The sequence below is a fragment of the Schistocerca serialis genome, chromosome 1, assembly GCF_023864345.2.
Source record: "Schistocerca serialis cubense isolate TAMUIC-IGC-003099 chromosome 1, iqSchSeri2.2, whole genome shotgun sequence".
Classification (NCBI taxonomy): Eukaryota; Metazoa; Arthropoda; class Insecta; order Orthoptera; family Acrididae; genus Schistocerca; species Schistocerca serialis.
In genome coordinates, this window is record NC_064638.1 from 1,174,212,334 (window position 1) to 1,174,239,674 (window position 27,341).

General features: G+C 43.6%; 1 protein-coding gene across 1 annotated transcript in view; it reads right to left on the reverse strand.

The window, feature by feature from the left end:
- Nucleotides 1-27,341, reverse strand: part of LOC126456289 (mite allergen Der f 3-like) — a 94,163-nt gene that overhangs the window by 32,686 nt on the left and 34,136 nt on the right. The window contains exons 4-5 of the mRNA XM_050092044.1: nucleotides 22,620-22,755; nucleotides 15,272-15,388 (exon numbers count right to left, since the gene is read on the reverse strand). Coding sequence (XP_049948001.1) covers nucleotides 15,272-15,388; nucleotides 22,620-22,755 — 253 coding nt within the window. The remainder of the gene's footprint in view (nucleotides 1-15,271; nucleotides 15,389-22,619; nucleotides 22,756-27,341) is intronic.

Here is a 27,341-nt window from a genome sequence, read left to right on the forward strand (position 1 = left end):
TCGAATAAGTAATTATACTTTTGTGGGGCGGCTGGTGGAATTTATGGTGTTATATTTAAATCAGAATGTTTTGTAATTGTAGAATAAAAATGTTTGGTTTGTAAGGTAGAAAAGATGCATTTCCTGGCCGATTAACCATATGTGGGGCAGTGGGTGGAATTAATTGTTATATATATGTTCCTACTAATTATGCTGTCTTTTGCCATTCTCAACACTGGCTCTCTAACTACAATGTTGGCAACCAGAAAGCGATTAGCAAAACGTGAAGCCTGTAATTAGAATTCCTAGTGCCCACTCCATCTGAGAAATACACTTATAGCTACAGCTTATAGCTCTGAGGAATTAGGAGATTGTCTGGGATTCATAATCAAAAACGATTCTCTAAAAATGTTCACTATATTCTGAAAGGCACAGACCAAAAAAAATCCACACAATCCAACTAACAGAGCAGTTCAGAGTCTAATGCGCTGATGCAACTATAACTGTTCAAATTAAATGTTTAAGTGATTGCTCGCCATAATTTGATGATAATGTTCATCAAACGCCACGCTAAATAATGGTAGAATGTCTGTCCCGCGGCGGCACGTGAAAATACGACATACGCAAACTGAAGATAGATCATTAAAGTTATCCCAGAATTAACACTTCACTCGAAAATGATTTCATGGTTACGCGTATCCCGAGTAACTTATTACGGCATCCGAGGCTGCTTATAGCAATGATACCGACGCGACGCAACTCCCGGCACATATGGTGTGCTAATCAGCGTCTGGAGAGAACTGGGGCCATTTTTCTTTTTCTCTCTAAAAAATAACAACATAAATTCCACCAGCCGCCCCACAAATGGTGCTAATTGGCCGGGAAAGAAACTGAGTAAAAGTGAAAGTGATTTTTAAATATTCGGATTCGGAAGTGAAATGCGACACACAACTGAGTAATAGAACAGTGAAAGTGTTACGTGTGCATGTGGACGACGCAATTGGATTAACAACACATCTGGATTGACGGAGCTGGCACTGAGTCTAGCGGCGCTGCCGGCATCGCGAGAAGCCAGTTTCGCCTCACCGCAGTCGTCCGCCGGAGCAACCGGAGCCGCGCCTGCAGTTGCGGGCCACGCAAACACACAACAGCCGTCGGAGTGTGTTCTGCAGTTCAACGCGCCGCTTCGCATCAGTAATCCTGGTACGCCACGCCGGCAACGCCATACGTCATGCAGAAGGAACTAAGTTAAGTGAAAAGCTGTTAAAAATTTTGCTAACCTGCACTAAAAGACTGGCGGAGATGGAACTGCCAGAAGAAACTGAGGTTAAACTTAAATCAGAACCTATGTCTGTTGGGGGAACTGTAAATCCAGACAACGGTTCAAATGTAAATCTGCATGAAAATAGTAATGTTAATGTGAAATATGAAGTATTGTCTCCTGACAGTAGTGGGAAAAGGGGCAATGATTCAATAATAGAGGCCCCTGTAGTAAAGCAGAAATCAGAAGTTGTTAATTTATTGGATGATAGTTTATCTGATGAGTTAAAAACGAAACAGTCATCAGAGGTGGTAGAGTTTAAAACGGATAAGTTAGATATGACTGATCATCAGATGTTTCATTTGGTTTTGATGATTCTGGTGTTGGAGTTAGTTTTTCGTCACCTGAGTGTGATAAAAAGCCAGCTAGTGAGCAACCCAAAGATACTGGGGCTATTGATTTAAATGTAATATTACAAGCAATAGCTGCCAGTAATGCAAAAATGTCAGCCAGTAATGCTAAAATGACAGCTGAATTAAAATCTGATATAATTGAGGTAAATAACAAGATTGTGGCCAGCCAAACTAATTTTAATAAACGATTGGAGGTAATGGACGATACCTTCAAGGCTGGTTGCAATAAGTTGAAAGAGGATCCGGACAGTTTGAATTATAAAATTGACTACAATCATGAGGACATTAAGAAAAAGGTTGCTCAACAATTTTCTGAAATGTATAAAACAGTAAAATCGAAGTTGCTGAGGTTCGTAGAGACTTCCAAATGGAAGATGCGAAGCTGGAGCACAAGTTAACAGAAAAGATCGAGGCGGAATCTGAACTGTGCTCAGATAGATTTAAAGATGTTAATATAAAAGTAAACATATGTCAAGCAGAAGTAGAGGCAATCAAAACTGATACTACTCATATTGTGCAAAAAGTAGATAATGTTGAAATGGAAGTAGAAAATATTAGTACTAACATTGCTAACATTGAGAGTAAAGTAGCTTCAGTAACTTCTGGTAATGGTAGTATGCAACAAATTGTAGCTGCAAACGCCGCTTTTATCGGGTGTCGGCAGTTCTTGCGGTTAGATCCAGATAAAAATATCTACCCGCTAGATTTCTGGAACGATTATGAAGATGTGATTCCACCAACTTGGTCTGAACGAGAGAAAATCTCATTTATTACAAGCCATTTAGCAGGTGACGCCATGCGTTGGTCAGCTGATGTTATGTTGAAGTGTAAAACATTAACATAATTTAAAACAGCTTTCATTAATGAGTATTGGTCCAGCAATAAGCAAAATGAAGTGTTGAGAGAATTTTGGAGTGGAAAACGCTTCAATGCAGGCAAGGAATCTATAAAAGAGTTTGCTAGGTCATGGATCTCACGTTTGTCACATTTGGCCGAAAAGCTAAAACCTGAAATGATTATACTAGGTCTTGAAGCCAAACTGCCATGGTATTGGCAAACTAGAATTATATCTGCCCCTAGAGACAATCTGGATCGTTTCATTGAACATTTGGAACGTGTAGAACGTGTTGCTACCAATGAGGAGCAAGCACGTAATAACAGAAATGCTAATAACACTAGTAGTAATTTTAAGAACGAGCAGAATGGCAATGTAAACATCAGAACAGTAGGTGTTCGCCATCCTAAGAGAGGTAGGAATTGGAGAAATAATTATCAGAACCAAAAATGGCATCCAAATGATAATAATTTTGTTCCGAACAAAATTATGCAGGTAAACAACTGTGCGGAAAGCAATGCTGTGCCAGTTAACTATGATGGAAATAAAGGAAACAGTAGTACGCCAAGGCAGGAAGACTAGTTCCCGTCTATGAGGACACTGACGCTCACCATGCGGTTACTTTTCCTAAGCCAGTAATTACAGTAATTGGTAAGACAGATCAGAATACTCAAACTGAACATGTGGATGAAGGGTCGGTAGCATCTAAGGATACAGCAGAAATATTAGATTACTCACAGTATTTGATAGATACCGTGTTAGAGACGATTTCTAAGTGGCAAGAGAAAGAGAAGGCGCAGCAGTGTAACGATAGGGAAGAGCTACAAAATATTGAATTGTCAGGTGAAGAAGCAGAAGAAATTCATGCTTATATTTACGATGAGGATGATGTGCTCTTATCTAAAGTGCCTGTGCAGGATGTTGATACTGTACTAATAGATTTAGGACAGGAGGTAAGTGAGAATGTAGAGGATAGCCTGTTGGGGGTCGATGAACCCGGTAGCTGTGACCAGTTGTCACTTGAGAAGGAACCCGACGATAATAATGAAAGTGGTTTAGCTGTAACTAGTGTCATGCCCGGTCTGGAGGCGCAGAATCGCTCAGACTACGGTAATTTTGGTCATGTTCAGCAAACTAAATGTAATGAAGTCGTGCGGTGTTTCGATTTAAAATTAATAGACCGACTGGAAAAGGCAGCTGAAAATGTGATTCAGGAAACCCCTACACACTTTGACCTAAATGTAATGAAGACAGATGTCGATCACTTTAGTTGGAGACAAATACAAAAGGAACTATTGGATGAGTTTGAGGAACCACCTGTACAACCTAGAATAAGCCACCCTATAATAATAGTGAATATGTTGGGTATCAATGTACGTTGTCTCTTAGACAGTGGAAGTGAAGTGAGTGCGATATCTCAGTCCTTCTTTGATGCATTACCTGGTAAAGACAAGCTTACAGTAATGAGGGTATCAGGACTGAGAATAATTGGTGCTACTGGCAAGGTGTCAAAAACGGTAAAGCAAGAAGCTTTACTGCCCTTTAATATTAATGGTAATTTAATTGATCATCCATGCTTAATTGTAAACAATCTCAGTATTGAGGTTTTAATTGGCATAGATTTCTTGTCAAAATATCAGAGTGTTGTTGACTTTGAAAGAAGCCAGTTAAAAATGGTCTTGCCAATAACTGGAGTGATTACGGTACCTTTTAGTGACAAACATGTAGTAACTAATGATGAAACTTGGGAGCTGTCTATACGAGTTCTGAAAAATAGGAGTTATTGGGACGAAGGTGTTAATCTTAGAAAATACCAAGGACCTTTCAGGATCATAGGAAAACCACATGCCAATGCATATAGGCTAGAGTACCCTAAAAGTAAAAAGCTATTAGGTCTCAGGAACATGACCGACCTAAAGAAGTTCATAGGTAGTGAATGAATTCTGGAGGGAGGAGGTTGTTCTGTAACCTCTACACAGTGTGGCAGCTGTGCAGTCCCAGCTGTGTCAGATCTTCTTTCCTTTTCAGGTCTTACTCTCTCTTCATCTTTTCTATCCACCTAAAATTTCGACCTCTTCTTTCCAACACATTAAATTTTCCGTTATGGTTATCAAGCCAATAATAAACTTATGAATTCTGTAAGGAGGTTGTTCTGTAACCTCTACACAGTGTGGCAGCTGTGCAGTCCCAGCTGTGTGAGATCTTCTTTCCATTTCAGGTCTCACTCATTCTTCATCTTTCCTATCTACCAAAATTTCGGCTCTTACTCTCAAATACTAAAATTTTCCGTTATGGTTATCAAGCCAATAATAAACTAATGAAGTCCGTAGGAAGGAGGTTGTTCTGTAACCTCTACACAGTGTGGCAGCTGTGCAGCCCCAGCTGTGTGAGATCTTCTTTCTCATTTCAGATCTCACTCAATCTTTATCTTTTCTATCCACCAAAATTTCGGCTCTTACTCTCAAATACTAAAATCTTCTGGTATGACTATCAAGCCAGCATTAAGCTAATGAATTTTGTAGGAGGAGGTTGTTCTGTAACCTCTACACAGTGTGGCAGCTGTGCAGTCCCAGCTGTGCGAGATCTTCTTTCCATTTCAGGTCTCACTCAATCTTCATCTTTCCTATCTACCAAAGTTTCGACTCCTTCTTTGCAATACAAAAATTTTCCGTCATGGCTATCAAGCCATGAGTTCTGTAACCATTCCATCCACCGATTAGTGAAAAAAATGCCTAATGTGACAAACCTAACAGTGACATAAACAACAGAGAAGTATGATGTAATTAAGATACAAAGGTATTTCAGTAACAAGTATGTATAGAACCCTGGTAATATTATGAGTACAAAGTTGTTGTTTTATTGGAAATGGTCCACCAACAGTGTTTTAAAAAGATATACAAATTCGTGTACAAGCAGGATCTGAAGTGGTAGTGAAACCTAGTGTATGCTGTAGAGCTAACTAATTAATAGTAAAAGAGATTGCTTAGTGTTATGAAAAATATGCAGTTAAGTTGTAAGAATGAACTCACCTTGTGTAGCAAGGAATGGCAGTGTAATAGAATTGAACAGTGTTTGTGGTTGAGACGTGAAGGACACGTCCTTGAAATATTTATAAGGTTGAAGCTGGCCGTTATTTGGTGTAGTGTGTGGCAGAACACACCTACACGTATTGAGGTTATGAGTTGGAGGCGTGAATGCGACCATAGGTACCCTTATGTTAGATGAGACAGAGCAGCTCATGGTGTCCTATAGGTTTAAGGAATTTAGCATTACGCTTGTCCATAATTACTTAATGCATTTTAGTGGTAGATCGAGAGAGACTACCTGTGGTTTCAGCGTCCGATCGAGTGGAAATGGATTGCCATGTGAGCAAACTGATCAGCTGCAATACACTATAGATATGAAATAAATGTGCTATCCTATGCTTTAAATTTTAATAGAGTGAGTGTTAAATAAGTACATACACTAGCAACATAATTGAGTAACATAATGGCAGATGTGAAACATTATTTATAGCTCAGCATAAATACACTTCGATGAAGTAAGTACATAATTGCAGATGTGGAACTGATACAGCAGCAGAGGACCAATAAGTGGATTTAGTAGTCAACTGAACGTAGTGTGTTTTGAACACTCAGAACTGTACTATTACCACAAGTTACTCACAGGTACAAAGAAGCTGAGAAGACAACTACTAATCAAATATACTCATACTATCTCTAAGAATAAGGTAATCAAAGATGAGTCAGCTAAGTGAATAAAATACAGATTTGTCAGGAATGCTGAGCATTGGTTCAGTGTTCCGGCCCAGAAATAATATATTGAAATTAAATAGGATTCATGATTGTATGCCTTGAGCATAAATTTTCTCTAGTACGTGACTAACGGCGTTTTGAGCCATTTGTTTACCGATTTTATGACAGTCAAGTAAACGTGAGAGTAAAATTGAAAAAAATTCTGTTAACTTTGTTCCAGCAAAATATTGAAGGATAAAATGTATATATCCCCATTTCATTGTGACCCACCCTTAGATATTAAGTGAACAGAGTCTGAGGCACTCTTTTTGTTTGTTCCACAGGACAAACCAGATAATGGCAGCCTGGTAGGTGCGTGAAGGCGTTAAGTGACTTGGGCACAACTCACAGTGACCCCTCCCCTTTCCCCATGTAATTTAGAGTGAACGTGAAGGACGCACACCATAGCAACTTCCCCTCCTCTACCCTTGTGAATGGAAGTGTAGAACGCCAGCCAAAGCGGCTACAACCACGTGTGTAAAATTGAAATTGTCATGATTTGTGAAATTTTCTTTCAGGTTTAGAAAAGACTGCTAAGATATAATTATCTGTTTGTGTATCATGAATAACTGTGTTATTTTCTTTGAATTTGTGTATGTAAAAATGTATTTAATGGATTTAAGATTTTTATAATTTTACATATTTTATGTGTTTGTCTGTCTAAGGCAATATGTATGCCAAAGTGTTTCATTGATTTTGCTTAAATTTTGAGGGATAATGTTGCTTAAGAGGCAGTGAACATGCCAGCAATTTAAATAATTGATGTAGGTAATCAGTTTTCTTTTAATATTTCTATATGTTTACGTTTCAATTTTAAATTTTCATGGGGAGTTAAGCTGTACTCTTGCTTCCCTTTTTGTAATTAATTTTTTTTTCGTTCATTAACATCAAAAAGAAAATTTAAGTAGAGGGTGATGTTGGGAAGCAGCCTACTCACGCCTTATAAAAATCTCATCAGTCTTTCCATTGTGTGCCAGTCAGTCCGTGTAACTAGCTCTGATGTCATAAATGTTGTCCGCCCCAGTAGCTGAGTGGTCAGCGTGACGGATTGCCGTCCTCTGGGCCCGGGTTCGATTCCCGGCTGGGTCGGAGATTTTCTCCGCTCAGGGACTGGGCGTTGTGTTGTGTTCATCATCATTTCATCCCCATCCGGCGTGCAGGTCGCCCAATGTGGCGCCGAATGTAATAAGACCTGCGATATGGCGGCCGGACCTGCCCCGCGAGGGGCCTCCCGGCCAATGACGCCAAACGCTCATCATCATCATCATCGTCATAAATGTTGGCAATACTTTAAAAATCAAGTAAATAACCTGAAACGTTTCTAGCATGTCAGGAGTAATACTAAATCAATATGTGTTGAATGTCAGTTCAATTACTTTAACCATTTTCGAAATTTGGGCGTTTTTCTGTAAAAATCATTGGCGCAACAGCAAAGAGCTAGAAACTTAAAAATTTATATTTAGATTCCTTTTTCATAATAATTTAGTAGAAACAGTATTTTGGATCTCACAAATTAAAATTTCAGTTGAAATTCATAACTTTCTGGTTTTGTCTTAGAAATTAAGGAAGCAAGATAGATTAAGTAGGGGAATAAATAAGGCTAGTATGTTTAAATTTAAGTAGAAGGGAGATCCGCTATAAGATGTGAGAAGTTACAATTGAATAACTATAAAACTATAGCGATAGCGTATCTCCAAAGGGCAAGTTCAGAGCTCGTCTACTGCGTGTAGTGTAATTAAATTAATTCTCTCGCCCAAAATATTTGACTTAGCCACGTCAGACTTTTATTATGATTACTTACCTGTGTACCGATTGCACATTTAAATTGAGAGCTTCATCGACCATCAGCGAAGGAAGCAATGATTTATTCAATAACTTACAGTGGGGCATTACTAGCCCAGCGGCTAGTCGGGAGAACGGAATTGATCAGGCGTTCCCTTAGCCGTCCGCACCGCGGCTTTATATATAAGAACGCTACGCGAGGAAGTAATGCGCTTGTGGTGGGGCCGTACGACCCGACAATCTTCCCTGCCCGTGGCCTCCCGGATGTCATCGACATAGCGGTCGTCAAGGGCATCCCTCATCAGATCACCGCCACGACGAGGACGGCACTGTCTTCTGATCATGTCCCAGTGATTTTTGATATCGACCTAGACGCCCTCCAACAGCCCAGGAGAGGCATCTCACTTGCTGGCATCGACTGGGACAGGTTTCAAGCAGTCGTGACGGACTCACTCGCCGCCGCGCCGCCCCCTGCGGAAGCTGGAGCGGACGCAGCACTTCTGCACTTCGCGGCCACCACGATCGACGCTGCCACTATAGCAACGCCGCCCCGACCTCGCACTCCGCCTGACTACTCCCGACAGCTGCCGCCGGACATCCTTGCGGCCATCACTGAGAAGAACCGGGTGTACCGGGAGTGGCAGAGGACAAGAACTGCCGACACCAAGCGCCTCCTCAACAGGATGCGTCGGGACATCCGGGCTGCCATTGACAACCATCGCAATCGCGACTGGAATAACAAGGGCGCCACCCTCTGTCTTGACGACGGCACGGCCTGGCAGACGACGAAGCGTTTCCTATGCCGCACGCAACGTATCCCTCCGCTGCTGGTCCATGGTCAGGCTGTCTGCGAACCAGCTGCGAAGGCTGATGCCCTCGCTGACGTCTTTGAGGCTGCGTTTATGCCGATAGAAGACCCGACCGACGCTGTCCACGACGACCTGGTTGCTGACCGGCTCCCACGCTACCTGGAGGCACGCGACGACGATGACGTCATTGAAGATACGACGGCGGAGGAGGTGTCGTCCATCCTGCGTGACCTGAACCCCAGGAAAGCTGCGGGCCCAGACGAAGTTTCCAACGCCCTACTCCAGAAGTTGCCGCCGGTGGCTGTCACTCATCTCGCCGACGTCTTTAATATAATCCTCCGGTCCTGCAGTTTTCCTCAGTCCTGGAAGCATGCAGAGATCGTGGCGATTCCGAAGATGGGGAAGGATCTGCGTCAGCCTGCGAACTACAGACCTATTAGTTTACTGCCGGCCGTCTCCAAGGTCTTTCAAAGGGTGTACACCAGGCGGCTGCAGCGCCACGTTGACGAGGAAGACCTCCTGCCCGAAGAGCAGTTCGGCTTTCGCAGCAACCACTCGTCAGTTCACCAACTCCTTCGGCTAGTGGAAGATGCGTTCGTCGCCCTCGAGCAGCGCGAGTTCTTCGGCGCGGTGTTCCTGGACGTGTCACTTGCTTTCGACAGTGTGTGGCACCGCGGCCTCTTATTCAAACTTTTTGAACTTGGGGTCCCGACGTCGAACGTCCGTCTCATCCGTTCCTATCTTGCCGATAGGACCTTCCATGTGCGGGCCGCACATGGCTTGTCCTCCGTCCGCCGCATCAACGCCGGTGTGCCGCAGGGCTCGGTCTTGGGGCCACTCCTGTACTCGCTGTACACTTCTGATGCGCCGAAGATCGACCGTGTGCGGCTCGCCCTGTACGCGGATGACACGGCTCTATATACGAGGAGCCTCAATGCCGCCGTCATGCGCCGACGTCTGCAGCTTGCCGTTGACACCCTGGCAGCCTGGGCCGTCAAGTGGCGTCTTCAATTCAATGGGGCCAAGACGCAGTTCCTGATCGTCACCAGGCGACTCGTTCCTGCAGGTCTCCAACCGCTCGCCGTCGGTGGCAGCCCTGTCCCGTGGCGTACAACGGCGCATTACCTCGGCGTCACCATCGACCGCCGACTCACGCGGGTTCCGCACATCCGCGAAGTGAACACCAAAGTGCGGAACAGGCTCCGGAACCTGTACCCGGTGCTGAACCCTGGCTCCCAACTTCCACCGCGGCTGGGCATCACTCTCTACAAGGCGCTGCTCCGCCCTGTACTCCAATACGCCGCCGTCGTCTGGGGGAACGCCGCCGAAACGAACCTGAAGAAGCTGGAGACACTGCAGAATCGCATCCCTCGGCTGGCCTTACACTTGCCTTACGATTTCCCCACCGCTTATCTTCACGACATCGCGGAAGTACCTCTGCTCCGTGACCTCTTCCAGGCGACCGCCCGCACCTTTTACGAACGTGCAGGCCGGTCACACAATGCCCAAATCCGGACGCTGGGCCGCAAACTGCCGCGCAGCGTCACCACCCGCTGGCCACATCTGCTCGCTGCATAGCTAGCGCTGCAGAACTGTGCTGAGGAGACACCCAAGAAGACAATCTATATGTGAAGACGCATTACATCAGCATGCATGGGAGGCAAAGCAATAACTGCTGCGAACTCCATCACACATCGGAGGTCAAGTTATTTCCGTGCAGATCCACGAGAGGCGAGGAAGTAAGGCGCCAGTTCTCTCCAGACGCTGATTAGCGCACCACCTGTGTCGGGAATTGCGTCGCGTCGGTATCATTGCTATAAGCAGCCTCGGATGCCGTAATAAGTTACTCGGGATACGCGTAACCATGAAATCATTTTCGAGTGAAGTGTTAATTCTGGGATGACTTTAATGATCTATCTTCAGTTTGCGTATGTCGTATTTTCACGTGCCGCCGCGGGACAAACAATCTACCATTATTTAGCGTGGCGTTTGATGAACATTATCATCAAATTATGGCGAGCATTCATTTAAACATTTAATTTGGACGGTTATAGTTGCATCAGCGCATTAGACTCTGAACTACTCTGTTAGTTGGATTGTGTGGATTCTTTTTGGTCTGTACCTTTCAGAATATAGTGAACATTTTAGAGAGAATGGTTTTTGATTATGAACCCCAGACAATCTCCTAATTCATCAGAGCTATAAGCTGTAGCTATAAGTGTATTTCTCAGATGGAGTGGGCACTAGGAATTCTAATTACCGGCTTCACGTTTTGCTAATCACTTTCTGGTTGCCAACATTGTAGTTAGAGAGCTAGTGTTGAGAATGGCAAAAGACAGCATAATTAGTAGGAACATTTATATAACAATTAATTCCACCCGCCGCCCCACATATGGTTAATCGGCCGGGAAATGCATCTTTTCTACATTACAAACCAAACATTTTTATTCCACAATAAATTCCACCAGCCGCCCCACACTTTGACAGTTTGTATATACATACAGGGTGATTATAATTAAAGTTAAACTGTCAAACCGCTGTAGAAATAAAACAACTGATCAGAATAACGCCGCCGGCCGCGGTGGTCTCGCGGTTCCAGGCGCGCAGTCCGGAACCGCGCGACTGCTACGGTCGCAGGTTCGAATCCTGCCTCGGGCATGGATGTGTGTGATGTCCTTAGGTTAGTTAGGTTTAAGTAGTTCTAAGTTCTAGGGGACTGATGACCACAGCTGTTAAGTCCCATAGTGCTCAGAGCCATTTGAACCAGAATAATGCCAATTGCAACGGAATATTATCGAAGAGGGGGCAAAACGTATGGAAGAAGAAAAATAAATAGTTACAGAATGTAGAAATAGATGGTGCAGTAAGCATCATAATTTGATAGTGCTCGACCACAAATGACAAATAAATCATACAACAATGTCTAAGGTGTACGTTTGCCGTTAAGCAAACTTTACTACTCAGTGTGCATGGGTGTACAGGTGTGATACGGTTACTTACTTAATCCCATCCACCACGGCGAGGTCATATCACATCGGATGGGAAAAGTCCGTTTTTAATTGTCCTGAGGCCAAAAACAGTATAAAAAGCATCACTCACATCGGTTTTTAATTGTCCTGAGGCCAAAAACCCAATAAGAAGCATCAATCAAAATCAAAACGGATTATTAATTTCCGTGTGACAGGCGCAAAACATGTTCAGTATTCTGTCCACCGTTTTCTGCAACAAGTTGAAATCGAGAACCAGCATGTTCCACAACTGATCGAAGTGTTTCTGGGTCACGTTAAGAATGTGTTGCGCAATGCGTTCCCTCAATGCAGCTAGGTTTGCAATCGGAACACTAAACACATGTTCCAGATAGCCCCACAGCCAGAAGTCACACGGATTAAGATCAGGTGATCGGGACGGCCGTGCTGTAGGGAAATGGAAGCTGATAATTCTAGTATTTCCGAAATGGCGCTTAAGCAGCTGCTTAACTGGATTTGCAATGTGCGGAGGTGCGCCATCTTGCATAAAAATGATCCCATCCACACATCCACGCTGTTGGAGAGCTGGAATGACGTGGTTGCGCAAAAGACTCTCATAGCTCTTACCAGTGACGCTACAGGTAACAGAACCGGAAGCATCTATCTCTTCGAAAAAATATGGCCCCATGATAAATGATACCGTAAACCCTCAACACACGGTGACCTTTGCAGGATGAAGAGGTACCGGTTGATTTGCGTGTGGATTTTGCGTTGCCCATATTCGACATTGCTATCAGATGGAAGTGGGCTTCGTCTGTCCACAAAATCTTCCACAGCCAATCATTGTCCACTTCAACGCCAGCAAGAAATTCTAAAGCGAAGGTCTCTCTTGCTGGCAGGTTTAAACAAGAAGCAATGTTGCACATGGGTAATTTTGATATATATATATATATCATACCGCTGTTCATATGTAAACATAAGTAGAATGCGGCACACTCTTCATTCCGTCAACCGTCGTCAGTTGAGTTGTTTGAGTAGAATGTACACCAACGAAGAGAAGGTAGAAATGCTACTCATCTATGGGGAATGTAAGTTAGCAGAACAGTAACTGCAACACTGTTTTCTTATGCACGGGTGCATTTAGTACAGTAGTTTAGTCCTTTTAAATACTGTTGTGTAGAACAAGCATACAGTAAAGGCTGTCCTTGCTACAAAGTGCATCGACATAACGTTTCTTTTGTTGTTGTTGGTGAAGGTAGGCGAAATGCTACGCAGGCTGCGGAACCGTACAGAGAGCGATATCCTGACAAGAACCCACCCTCCCGTTTGATGTTTTCTCGTCTTGTTGCAAGTTTGAATTCACGACAACGTAATCATCGTAGCACTCGCACAGACGAAGCTGCCAAAGTTACTGTTGTCGTTTCCGTTGCTATGAATCCACATGTGAGCACACGACAGCTTGAACACGAGACTGGAATTCCTAAAACCAGTGTACATCGTATTCTTACACGTCACCGGTTCCATCCTTACCATGTACACCTACATCAAGAATTGCATGGGAATGATTTCCAGAATCGTGTACAGTTCTGTCAGTGGGCACAGCAGCATATTCTCGCCAACCCGAACTTCTTCCCCAATGTCCTATTTACCGATGAATGTTCCTTCTCAACCAAAGGATAGGTAAATACAAGGAACATGCATTAGTGGTCCAGCGACAACCCACGGTGGCTTAGACAGGTGGAACATCAGCGTCAACGGAGAGTTAATGTCTGGTGTGGAATGCTCCGTACTACAATTATTGGCCCTTATTTCATCAACGGTAGTCTAAACGGCACAGCATATGCCAACTTTCTCAGACGAATTCTTCCTCCTCTTCTGGATGAAGTGCCGTTAAGAACCAGAATGCTTGTGTGGTATCAACACGATGGATGTCCAGCACATAATACCTTGCGTGCAAGTCGTGTTCTGAACCGAAGGTATCCTGCGAGATGGCTTGGTCGAGGAGGAACAGTTACTTGGCCTGCTGGGTCTTCTGATTTAAATCCTCTGGACTTTTTTCTTTGGTGATGCATTAAATATATTGTCTATCGCGATATTCCAACAACTCCAGAGGACATGGAGGAACGTATCGTGATTGCTTGTAATTCTCTTCAGCAGGCAATACTGGAAGCAGTAAATAATTCTTTCATTCAACGAGTGCACCAGTGTATCGGTGTCCAGGTTCACCACTTTGAGCACCTTTGAATGTTCTACTCCTGGGCAATGGTACATGAACACCGCACGAACATGCTGCCACGATCAGACCTATCTGCTATTCACGATACAGTACGGAATATATATTCTGGACAAACAGTCATTTACGGTATATATATATATATATATATATATATATATATATATATATATATATATATATATATATATATACATACCGTTAATGACTGTTTGTCCAGAATATATATTCCGTACTGTATCGTGAATAGCAGATAGGTCTGATCGTGGCAGCATGTTCGTGCGGTGTTCATAGAATACTAGTTGTTTAAATGTATTTAACTGATTTGCTAGAACTACGTAGTTTTTCTTCCAAAAGATTCCCGTTTAAATTCCCGAGCATCTCAGTTACACATTCATGTCATCTATACTGATCTGTTACGATTCTAGCAGTGCGTCTCCGAATTCACTCGATGTCCATGCTATGAAGCACTAGTCTCTAGCTTGGGTCGCTCTGGCATCTTGCACGATTTCTTCATAGATGCACTGCTCTCTCCAAGAATCCTTTCAACACGTCTCCTAATAGCCTTTTCTGTTATTGGTTTCTCGTGATCCTCCCATTTTATATTGCTTGTCAGGTTGAGCCATAAACGTTTAAATGATGTGACGAACTACAGATATTTATAACTGATCTTGTAATCGAACACCATTGGGATTTAACTTTCATTTATCTGCGTTTAATGAGAGCTATGATTCATCACATCAAGTGGTCATTCAGTTCCCGTCTCTCTGCGTTTTTCTACTATCGTCCAAAAACAGCAAAGTGATTGAGCCATCTAGTGTCACTGCTGACCCTGTCTAATTAGTCATTTCTGAATGCTGGAAATATTAACGGTTCTACTACGCTCCCTTGCAACACACTCATTTTCGTTGAACTTTCAGCGTCCAGAATACTCTGCTGGGTTCTACTAGTCGAGCATTTCTCGAACCAAAATCATATCTACGATATCGCAGTGATCTTTTGTTGCTCGTTAGTTGGGAAAGCGGTGCAATCTCAAACAACTTTCGTAGATACAGGAAGGCAGCTTCTGCTGTTAGCAGGAACAATACAGCTGTCTAAACTGCAGTGGGACTCCCTCAATGTGCGAATCTAAACATTGAAAGTATTGGCTTTTATGAGAAGCTGACTCAGACATTAGAAATTAGGCGAACAGTTCTTACCCAGAGATCTCCCCAGCCGATGATGGTGACGTTGGCTCCATCTGGAACCTGCTCCCCCTGTTCTGGCAACTGTATTGGCGCCACTGTGGTGCCATCAATTGAAAAAGGTGGCGAAACCTGCAGCGGAATGAACAAAATTTGTTGTTAAAAAGATTTTTTTTTTTTTGTAAACAAGCATAGCCAGTGGAAATGAAGCAGACGATGCTGAGGGAATTAGATTAGGAAACGAGATTCTAAAGTAGTAGACAAATTTTGCTATGTTTGAAAAATAATAACTGATGATGGCTGAAGTGGAGACGGTATAAAATGCAAAATGGCGATGGCAAGCAAAACGTTCCCGATGACGAGAAATTTCTTAACATTTAACATTAATTTATGAGTTTGGAATACTGTCCTGAAAGTATTTGTCTGCAGTGTTGCCGAGTGGAAGTGAAACGCCGGCCGGTGTGGCTGAGCGGTTCTAGGCGCTTCAGTCTGGAACCGAGCGACCGCTACGGTCGTAGGTTCGAATCCTGCGCCGGGCATGGATGTGTGTGATGTCCTTAGGTTAGTTAGGTTTAAGTAGTTCTAAGTTCTAGGGGACTGATGACCTCAGATGTTAAGTCCCATAGTGCTCAGAGCCATTTGAACCATTTTTTTTTTGGAAGTGAAACTTGGACGATAAACACTTTGTAACTATAAGGTTATACACGTAGATATTGTTATTATAATCTTTTCTCTCTTTCATTCCCTGTTTGCTGTAATGGCTATGCCTAAATGTGATTCGACAAATCTATGATGCCATCTGCTGGTCGTTCGCGTGACTAGTTGTAATAGGTGTTTTATGTTAAATTTTGTGCAAATTATCAATATTCAGATTTAGTTTAATGTTTACGTATACGGAATCACTTGTTATGGAAATATTATAACGACACAGGGGAGGCATTTAAGTTGAAATTCTTTGTAAACACCTATTTTTCGAGTGGCCAATACGACAGTGTAGCAATTTTGGAAGAAGTGTTTATTGCGTAGGAAGTAGCGCTGCACAAATTTGGCTGGCGAGAAAGGTGCGCGTATATGTATGTGGAGTGCTGAACATTTTAAGAGGATACTGTTTATGGAGGACAGGTCCGTACCATTACTCGACGATATGCAGCGAGATAAACCAAGTGTAGGTTTGCTCCCTGATGAAACTGGAGACGCTGTCAACATCTTTCTACGAGTCTGCATGTACAGTAACACGCTGAAGAACTGCTACATATAAATAGGCCCCTTAAAGATTTGTAAATTGACCAATGAGTAATTTAACACAATTTATAATTGATAACACAGTGCTCTAATACACTTTAACTGTGTTTTTGGTCGTGTGGAATATTATTTTCAGAATCAAAAGCTATTCCTCTGTCCTGAATTACGAGTATAGCCATGAGTCATGAGCCATTGTTGATTCTGTAGCTAAAAATCTGAAGAATTAATCAAAGATACGTTCCTATAATTATTGATTTAAAATTGTAGACTGAAGAATTTTGAATTGAACTTGGAAAATTGTATATGAAATTAATACACACATGAAAAAAGTTTTGCATCACTTCGGTTCCGAGAGTTCCGGAACCTGTACAGAAAATTGGAATAGAGATCAACATAAAAGTCATTTCCACCCTTTTTATTGCTCATGAAAACCACACATTGCGTATTGTACCACCACACAACGAGACCTTCACAGGTGGTCGTCCAGATTGCTGTACACACCGGTACCTTTAATACCCAGTAGCACGTCCTCTTGTATTGATGCATGCCGGTATTCGTCGTGGCATACTATCCACAAGTTTATGAAGGCAATATTGGTCCAGATTGTCCCACTCCTCAACGGCGATTCGGCGTAGATCGCTGAGTGGTTGGCGGGTCACGTCGTCCAAAAACAACCCTTTTCAATCCATTACAGTCTTGTTCGATAGGGTTCATGTATGGAGAACATGCTGGCCACTCAAGTCGAGCGATGTCGTTATCCTGAAGAAAGCCAGTCACAAGATGTGCACGATACTGCGCAAATTGTCGTCCATGAAAACGAATGCCTCGCCAATATGCTGCCGATATAGTTGCTCTATTGGTAGGAGGATGGCATTCACGTATCGTACAGTCGTTACGGCGCCTTCCATGACCACCAGCGATGTACGTCGGCCCCACGTAATGCCACCCCAAAACAGCAGGGAACCTCTACCTCGCTGCACTCGCTGGACAGTGTGTGTAAGGCGTTCAGCCTGACCGGGTTGCCTCCAAACACGTCTCCGACGATTGTCTGGTTGAAGGAACATGTCACACTCATCGGTGAAGAGAATGTAACGCCAATCCTGAGCGGTCTATTCGGCATGCTGTTGGGCCCATCTGTACCGCGCTGCATGTTGTCCTGGTTGCAAAGTGGACCACAACAACAACAACAACAATTAATTTTGAAGGTTTACTTATTAAGAAGATGTCGTATTATAGGGAAATATGTCGAAAGTCATAACATTTGCTAGTTAATTGCAAATACCTACTGTGAGGTTTTCGCAGTGTTGATAATGACGGTGTATTCCGCGTGGCCATGTTCATTATATACAGAGAATTAATTTAAATTAGCGATTATCGTAAGGGTACACATTACGTGTTTAAAGCTGTAAAAAGTAGCATATACATCGATGTGCTGGCTTTAACAGCAATATTAGGATCTGTTCCAAACTTACGATTCTGCGCGAACAATCAAAGTGTGCAGGAAGTTGTATCTCCGATGACTGCCGATTCAGATCCGTGCGCATAAATGATTGCTTGTACGACTTTAATAACTTAATAAGTAAAATCATCTCGAGGTGTATCCTTGGACAAATAATCATTACGTTTGCACACAGTAATAATTTCATCGTGTGTAGTAATTATTAACACATTGTGTCACACGCTACGACCTGACTTCAGCCTGCCACTTAAATTATGTGGTGTATGTTTCAAGATGCCTATACTGGTATCAGGTTTGTGCAGTTAACTACTGTTGAAAGTTAACTGATGCCCGAATTCCACTCCAAGTAAATTAGTAGAAGAAGTGGCTACCGACTGAGCTCCACTTCTACCTACTGTACAGGAGGTGTTGGGTAGCTAACAGTATATCATTATTTGCAGTGGACCGCAAGGAGCGACGTTGTCTGTCAAAATGGTCATTTATGCCTATCAACACATGAAGTAACGCCGTTTACTACACAAAATGAGCGTAAGGTGAGCAATGAGAGAAGCGTTCAATGATTGGCGAAAGTAAGACTTTGTCAACCGAGCTGAGTAAAAACCCAAGGAGATTTTGGTCGTATGTAAAATCAGTAAGTGGACCGAAATCATTTATTCATTCTCTCAGCGCCCACACCGGCACCGAAACGGAAGATAACAGTCAGAAGGACGAAATACAGAATTTGGTCTTCCGAACTTGTTTCACCGCGGAAGATCGTAACACTGTCCCTCCTTTCAATAGTCGTGCGAACGTCGAAATGGCAGATATTGAGATAACCGATCGAGAAATTGAAAAGCAGCTACAATCGCTTAGTAGTGGAAAGGCTTCAAGACCAGATGAGATACCTATAAGATTCTATATTATGCGAAAGAACTTGCTCCCCTCCTAGCAGTAATTTATCGTAGATCACTTGAGCAACGAAAGGTACCTCAAGACTGGGAAAAAGCGCAGGTCATTCTCGTTTTTAAGAAAGGCCGTAAGACAGATCCACACAATTATAGACTTATATCGTTGACGCCAATCTGTTGTAGAATTATGGAACATACACTCCTGGAAATTGAAATATGAACACCGTGAATTCATTGTCCCAGGAAGGGGAAACTTTATTGACACATTCCTGGGGTCAGATACATCACATGATCACACTGACAGAACCACAGGCACATAGACACAGGCAACAGAGCATGCACAATGTCGGCACTAGTACAGTGTATATCCATCTTTCGCAGCAATGCAGGCTGCTATTCTCCCATGGAGACGATCGTAGAGATGCTGGATGTAGTCCTGTGGAACGGCTTGCCATGCCATTTCCACCTGGCGCCTCAGTTGGACCAGCGTTCGTGCTGGACGTGCAGACCGCGTGAGACGACGCTTCATCCAGTCCCAAACATGCTCAATGGGGGACAGATCCGGAGATCTTGCTGGCCAGGGTAGTTGACTTACACCTTCTAGAGCACGTTGGGTGGCACGGGATACATGCGGACGTGCATTGTCCTATTGGAACAGCAAGTTCCCTTGCCGGTCTAGGAATGGTAGAACGATGGGTTCGATGACGGTTTGGATGTACCGTGCACTATTCAGTGTCCCCTCGACGATCACCAGTGGTGTACGGCCAGTGTAGGAGATCGCTCCCCACACCATGATGCCGGGTGTTGGCCCTGTGTGCCTCGGTCGTATGCAGTCCTGATTGTGGCGCTCACCTGCACGGCGCCAAACACGCATACGACCATCATTGGCACCAAGGCAGAAGCGACTCTCATCGCTGAAGACGACACGTCTCCATTGGTCCCTCCATTCACACCTGTCGCGACACCACTGGAGGCGGGCTGCACGATGTTGGGGCGTGAGCGGAAGACGGCCTATCGGTGTGCGGGACCGTAGCCCAGCTTCATGGAGACGGTTGCGAATAGTCCTCGCCGATACCCCAGGAGCAACAGTGTCCCTAATTTGCTGGGAAGTGGCGGTGCGGTCCCCTACGGCACTGCGTAGGATCCTACGGTCTTGGCGTGCATCCGTGCGTCGCTGCGGTCCGGTCCCAGGTCGACGGGCACGTGCACCTTCCGCCGACCACTGGCGACAACATCGATGTACTGTGGAGACCTCACGCCCCACGTGTTGAGCAATTCGGCGGTACGTCCACCCGGCCTCCCGCATGCCCACTATACGGCCTCGCTCAAAGTCCGTCAACTGCACATACGGTTCACGTCCACGCTGCCGCGGTATGCTACCAGTGTTAAAGACTGCGATGGAGCTCCGTATGCCACGGCAAACTGGCTGACACTGACGGCGGCGGTGCACAAATGCTGCGCAACTAGCGCCATTCGACGGCCAACACCGCGGTTCCTGGTGTGTCCGCTGTGCCGTGCGTGTGATCATTACTTGTACAGCCCTCTCGCAGTGTCCGGAGCAAGTATGGTGGGTCTGACACACCGGTGTCATTGTGTTCTTTTTTCCATTTCCAGGAGCGTATTTTATGCTCCAGAATTATGACGTTCTTGGGAAATGAACAGCTCCTCTATAAAGCTCAACATCGATAGAAACTCAGCTCGCTCTGTTCCTGCATGAGATCCACAGCGCAGTGGACAAAGGCGCTCAGGCTGATGCCGTGTTCCTTGATTTCAGTAAGGCATTTGACACCGTCCGGTATTGCCATTTAATGAAAAAAGTACGAGCTTACGGAGTATCGGACTAGACCTGCGATTGGATTCAAGACTTTCTTGCAGATAGTATTCAACAAGTCGCTCTTAACGGAACTAAACCGACAGATGTAAAGGTAATATCCGGAGTACCACAGGGAAGCGTGATAGGACCGTTGCTGTTCACAATATATAAATAAATGATCTAGTAGAAAGCGTCGGATGCTCTTTAAGGCTATTCGCAGATGATGCAGTTGTCTATACCAAAGTAGCAACGCCAGAAGACAGTAAGAATTTGCAGAACAACGTGCAGAGAATTGATGAGTGGTGCAGGCTCTGGCAGTTGACCCTGAACGTAAATAAATGTAACATGTTGCGCATACATAGGAAAAGAAATCCACTACTGTACAGCTACACTAATGGTGACAAACAGCTGTAGACAGCTGTAAAATATCCAGGCGTAACTAACCAGAGCGACCTTAAGTGGAATGACCATATAAAACAGATAGTGGGAAAAGCAGACACAAGACTCAAGATTCATTGGAAGAATTTTAAGGAAATGTAACTCATCCACGAAAGAAGTAGCTTATAAGGCGCTTGTTCGCCCGATTCTTGAATATTGCTTATCTGGGATCCCTACCAGGTAGAACTCATAGAGGAGATTGAGAAGATCCAACGAAGAGCGGCGCGTTTCGTCATGGGATAATTTAGCTGGCGAGAGAGCGTTACGGAGATGTTAAACAAACTCCACTGGCAGACATTACAAGAGAGACGTTGTGCATCACGGAGAGATTTACTATTGAAATTTCGGGACAGCACTTTTCAGGAGGAATCAGACAACATATTACTTTCCCCCACATACACCTCGCGTATTGACCACGAGGAAAAAATTCGAGAAATTAGAGCCAATACAGAGGTTTACCAACAATCATTCTTCCCACGTACTATTCGTGAGGGGAACAGGGTTGGAGGGATCAGACAGTGGTACCGAAAGTACCCTCTGCCACACATCATTAGGTGGCTCGCGGAGTATGATGTAGATGTAGATGTAGAAATATATAAATGTCCTTCCGTCACAGTTGAAGGGAGTCGCTCGACTTGAACATATTTTGTGAACAGTGTATGAATGTCGAGTTCTGAACTCCTGATCTTAGTTTTTGGAAGGAAATTTTAGTAATAATGATGTTATTGCTATCACTATCAATATTTTCGTGTGCTTTCAGCTCTGTTCCTGGACGTCTCTTACATCTTCCAGATTTCTTCACTGTCCTTCTGTCGGTTGTCTCCAGTGGAGGGTCAGCAACTCCTTATAAGTTTCTATCCTTCACCGTCTCATTTGCATAGAGAATCTTCCAATCTGTTTAGTTTGGATGTTGTCTGATATTTTAAACTATCTCGACATGAATCCATTACAAAGTACAGGATGTATCAAAACGATTCATCCGATTTGGCATGCCTATATTTCTGAATAAACATATACAATGAATTTTGTTTGTTGATGATCCGGAAACTGAAAAAGACTTTTTCATACCTTTTCATAGGTGTTCAATATACGTCTCTTGAGATGCCCGGTATGTGGCAATGCGATATCCAAATTGTTCCCATACTGTAGCGAGCATGTCTTGAATTATAATTTGCCAGCTACTGTTATGCCACGTCTTAGTTGATTCACTGTTGATGGTAACCGAAACAGAGAGTCCTTTGTAAACCATCACAAGAAATAGTCACATACAGTCAGGTTTATCTTGGAGGCCAGTAATCTAAGGCTGAATTATTTGGTCCAGTGCGACCGATACGTCGTTCAGTAATTCTTTGATTTAAGAATTCCCACATTCCCAGATGCCATCGGAGCGGGAACTATGTAAAACTTCAGAGTTTGATTTTTCCACAGTACGTTGTTCACGTATATATCTCAAATAATATAATAGTTATGATTTTTTTAAATGGGATGATTCTTTTTGAAGCACCCGGTATTTGGGAAACTCACCCTGACTACGGCGATGTCGTTGACCCAGGCATCACTAGGGTCGTAATCCGGATGAGGACTAAGGCCTGCCACCGTATGTCTAGTTCCCCCTTCCGTGAGGCTGTTGGTACCAGCTACCACCTCGTACACGTCGGCACTGCACCCAAAAGAAACAAAGAATGCGTCACATTTTTGCCGAAGGGAAGTAGTTGTAACTTATTACCGATAGAAAGAGCTATTATAAGGTGAACAAGCTTAGAGAGATGTATCATTGGGTTATATAATGCACAGGACTTCATGGAAGTATTATACACAAACAGAAACTAAAACTAAAGCTGCCCTTAACTCGAATGCTCATTTGTCAGGTGACTCTGCATTTCTTGCAAAGACACCCATTTTTTTTTTTTGCTCTTTTGTAGTGCACATACGAGAAATATAAGTCACTAGGGGAAAACAGAACAGTTAAATGAGCCATAAGCACATAGTACCACAAGGTTCTTGCCTTTCAGCTTCTATGTCGACTCTGCACATCTGCAATAGCTTCGTAAAGATCTGCAAAAATCAAGCCTTGCATGCGTGCAAACCATTCTTGTTGATGAAAAGAGCTCGCATTTCAAGCTGGGTTGCAGTGTTAAAATATCGCGAAATTTCACAGAGTGTCGTACTGCCGGCCGCGGTGCTCTAGCGGTTCTAGGCGCGCAGTCCGGAACCGCGCGGCTGCTACGGCCGCAGGTTCGAATCCTGCCTCGGGCATGGATGTGTGTGATGTCCTTAGGTTAGTTAGGTTTAAGTAGTTCTAAGTTCTAGGGGGCTGATGACCACAGATGTTAAGTCCCACAGTGCTCAGAGCCATTTTTTAGAGTGTCGTACTGATCACCTTTCAGCGAAGTGTCTAGATATTGCTGTTGTTGTGGTCTTCAGTCCTGAGACTGGTTTGATGCAGCTCTCCATGCTACACTATCCTGTGCAAGTTTCTTCATCTCCCAGTACCTACTGCAGCCTACATCCTTCTGAATCTGCTTAGTGTATTCATCTCTTGGTCTCCCTCTACGATTTTTACCCTCCACGCTGCCCTCCAATACTAAATTTGTGATCCCTCGATGTCTTAGAACATGTCCTACCAACCGATCCCTTATTCTAGTGAAGTTGTGCCACAAGCTCCTCTTCTCCCCAATTCTATTCAATACCTCCTCATTAGTTATGTGATCTACCCATCTAATCTTCAGCATTCTTCTGTAGCACCACATTTCGAAAGCTTGTATTCTCTTCTTGTCTAAACTTTTTTTCGTCCACGTTTCACTTCCAGACATGGCTACACTCCATAAAAATACTTTCAGAAACGACTTCCTGACATTTAAATCTATACTCGTTGTTAACAATTTTTCTTCTTCAGAAATGCTTTCCTTGCCATTGCCAGTCTACATTTTATATCCTCTCTACTTCGACCATCAGTTATTTTGCTCCCCAAATAGCAAAACTCCTTTACTACTTTAAGTGTCTCATTTTCTAATCTAATTCCCTCAGCATCACCTGATTTAATTCGACTACATTCCTTTATCCTCGTTTTGCTTTTGTTGATGTTCATCTTATACCCTCCTTTCAAGACACTGTCCATTCCGTTCAACTGCTCTTCCAAGTCCTTTGCTGTCTCTGACAGAATTACAATGTCATCGGCGAACCTCAAAGTTTTTATTTCTTCTCCGTGGATTTTAATACCTACTCCGAACTTTTCCTTTGTTTCCTTTATTGCTTGCTCAATATACAGATTGAATAACATCGGGGATAGGCTACAACCCTGTCTCACTCCCTTCCCAACCACTGCTTCCCTTTCATGTCCCTCGTCTCGTATGACTGCAATCTGCTTTCTGTACAAATTGTAAAAGACTTTCGCTCCCTGTATTTTACCCCCGCCAACTTCAGAATTTGAAAGAGAGTGTTCCAATCAACATTGTTAAAAGCTATCTCTAAGTCCACAAATGCTAGAAATGTAGATTTGCCTTTCCTTAATCTTTCTTCTAAGATAAGTCGTAGGGTCAGTATTGCCTCACGTGTTCCAACGTTTCTACCGAATCCAAACTGATCTTCCCCGAGGTCGGCTTCTATCAGCTTTTCCATTCGTCTGTAAAGAATTCGCGTTAGTATTTTGCAGCTGTGACTTATTAAACTGATAGTTCGGTAATTCTCACATCTACCAACACCTGCTTTCTTTGGGATTGGAATTATTATATTCTTCTTGAGGTCTGAGGGTATTTCGCCTGTCTCATACATCTTGCTCACCAGATGGTAGAGTTTTGTCAGGACTGGCTCTCCCAAGGCTGTCAGTAGTTCTAATGGAATGTTGCCTACTCCGGGGGCCTTGTTTCGACTCAGGTCATTCAGTGCTTTGTCAAACTCTTCACGCAGTATCATATCTCCCATTTCATCTTCATCTACATCCTCTTCCATTTCCATAATATTGTCCTCAAGTACATCGCCCTTGTATAGACCCTCTATATACTCCTTCCACCTTTCTGCTTCCCTTCTTTGCTTAGAACTGGGTTTCCATCAAAGCTCTTCATATTCATGCAAGTGGTTCTCCTTTCTCCAAAGGTCTCTTTAATTTTCCTGTAGGCAGTATCTATCTTACCCCTAGTGAGATAAGCCTCTACATCCTTACATTTGTCCTCTAGCCATGCCTGCTTAGCCATTTTGCACTTCCTGTCGATCTCATTTTTGAGGCGTTTGTATTCCTTTTTGCCTGCTTCACTTACTGCATTTTTATATTTTCTCCTTTCATCAATTAAATTCAATGTTTCTTCTGTTACCCAAGGGTTTCTACGAGCCCTCGTCTTTTTACCTATTTGATCCTCTGCTGCCTTCACTATTGCATCCCTCAAAGCTACCCATTCTTCTTCTACTGTATTTCTTTCTCCCATTCCTGTCAATTGTTCGCTTATGCTCTCCCTGAAACTCTGTACAACCTCTGGTTCTTTCAGTTTATCCAGGTCCCACCTCCTTAAATTCCCACCTTTTTGCAGTTTCTTCAGTTTTAATCTACAGCTCATAACCAATAGATTGTGGTCAGAGTCCACATCTGCCCCTGGAAATGTCTTACAATTTAAAACCTGGTTCCTAAATCTCTGTCTTACCATTATATATTGTATCTGACACCTTTTAGTATCTCCAGGATTCTTCCATGTATACAACCTTCTTTCATGATTCTTGAACCAAGCGTTAGCTATGATTAAGTTATGCTCTGCACAAAATTTTACCAGGTGGCTTCCTCTTTCATTTCTTAGCCGCAATCCATATTCACCTACTATGTTTCCTTCTCTCCCTTTTCCTACTCCCGAATTCCAGTCACCCATAACTATTAAATTTTCGTCTCCCTTCACTACCTGAATAATTTCTTTTATCTCATCGTACATTTCATCAATTTCTTCGCAATCTGCGGAGCTAGTTGGCATATAAACTTGTACTACAGTAGTAGGCGTGGGCTCCGTGTCTATCTTGGCCACAATAATGCATTCACTATGCTGTTTGTAGTAGCTTACCCGTACTCCTATTTTTTTATTCATTATTAAACCTACTCCTGCATTACCCCTATTTGATTTTGTATTTATAACCCTGTATTCACTTGACCAAAAGTCTTGTTCCTCCTGCCACCGAACTTCACTAATTCCCACCATATCTAACTTTAACCTATCCATTTCCCTTTTTAAATTTTCTAACCTACCTGGTCGATTAAGGGATCTGACATTCCACGCTCCGATCCGTAGAACGCCAGTTTTCTTTCTCCTGATAATGACGTCCTCTTGAGTAGTCCCCACCCGGAGATCCGAATGGGGGACTATTTTACCTCCGGAATATTTTACCCAAGAGGAGGACATCATCATTTAATCATACAGTAAAGCTGCATGCCCCTGGGAAAAATTACGGCTATAGTTTCCCCTTACGTTCAGCCGTTCGCAGTACCAGAACAGCAAGGCCATTTTGGTTAGTGTTACAAGGCCAGATATTGCTGATGTCGAATAATACGCTAGTGCTGTGCCCCCTCCACCTGGCTGTGGGCTATTGGAGACTGTGCGGCAGATGGACAGGGTGACGTTGCAGTGGTGGGGGTAACGGTGCATCAAGGACTGCATTTGAATCAATGGGCATTTCGGGTAGATCTGAGTGTCTTCTCATCTCCGGAATGTTTTACCCAAGAGGAGGACATCATCATTTAATCATACAGTACAGGATTTGATGCAAAATAAGTTGAAATCCTTCTTCCCTGTTCTCAAAATTCTTGTGAATCCTTCTTAATGTTGCGCTGCAACTAATTTACCTGGAACGCCACCAGGGCTGATGCAAGAGCCTCATGCAAGTGAGGCATACCCGGTCGGCAGGCGACCACATCAGGAGCGACCAGCTGATACACAATTAGTGTCACCAAGCGTCGAGCAGTTACCGGACAGCCCTGCCCAGCAAAGGGACCAATTGTAACATCATCAGTGCAGCAGAGGGACAGAGCCGCTCTGATGTGGGTGACCTGATTGTTTCACATTCAAGTCATGGCTCTTAGTGGCTCTGTTGTGGCATACATGACGACAGTCGATGTCTTGGACAAACAAGAATGGTCCAATCCCATATCAATATTATTTCTAGACAGAAGTACGCAGGCTGATAACCACCAGCTCCGAGGGAGGACATATGCCGACTCTGTGTGGACCCTCTAGCCACCCTGCTGCTAGTTAGGCTCTGTTATTGTTCGTGCTGAGT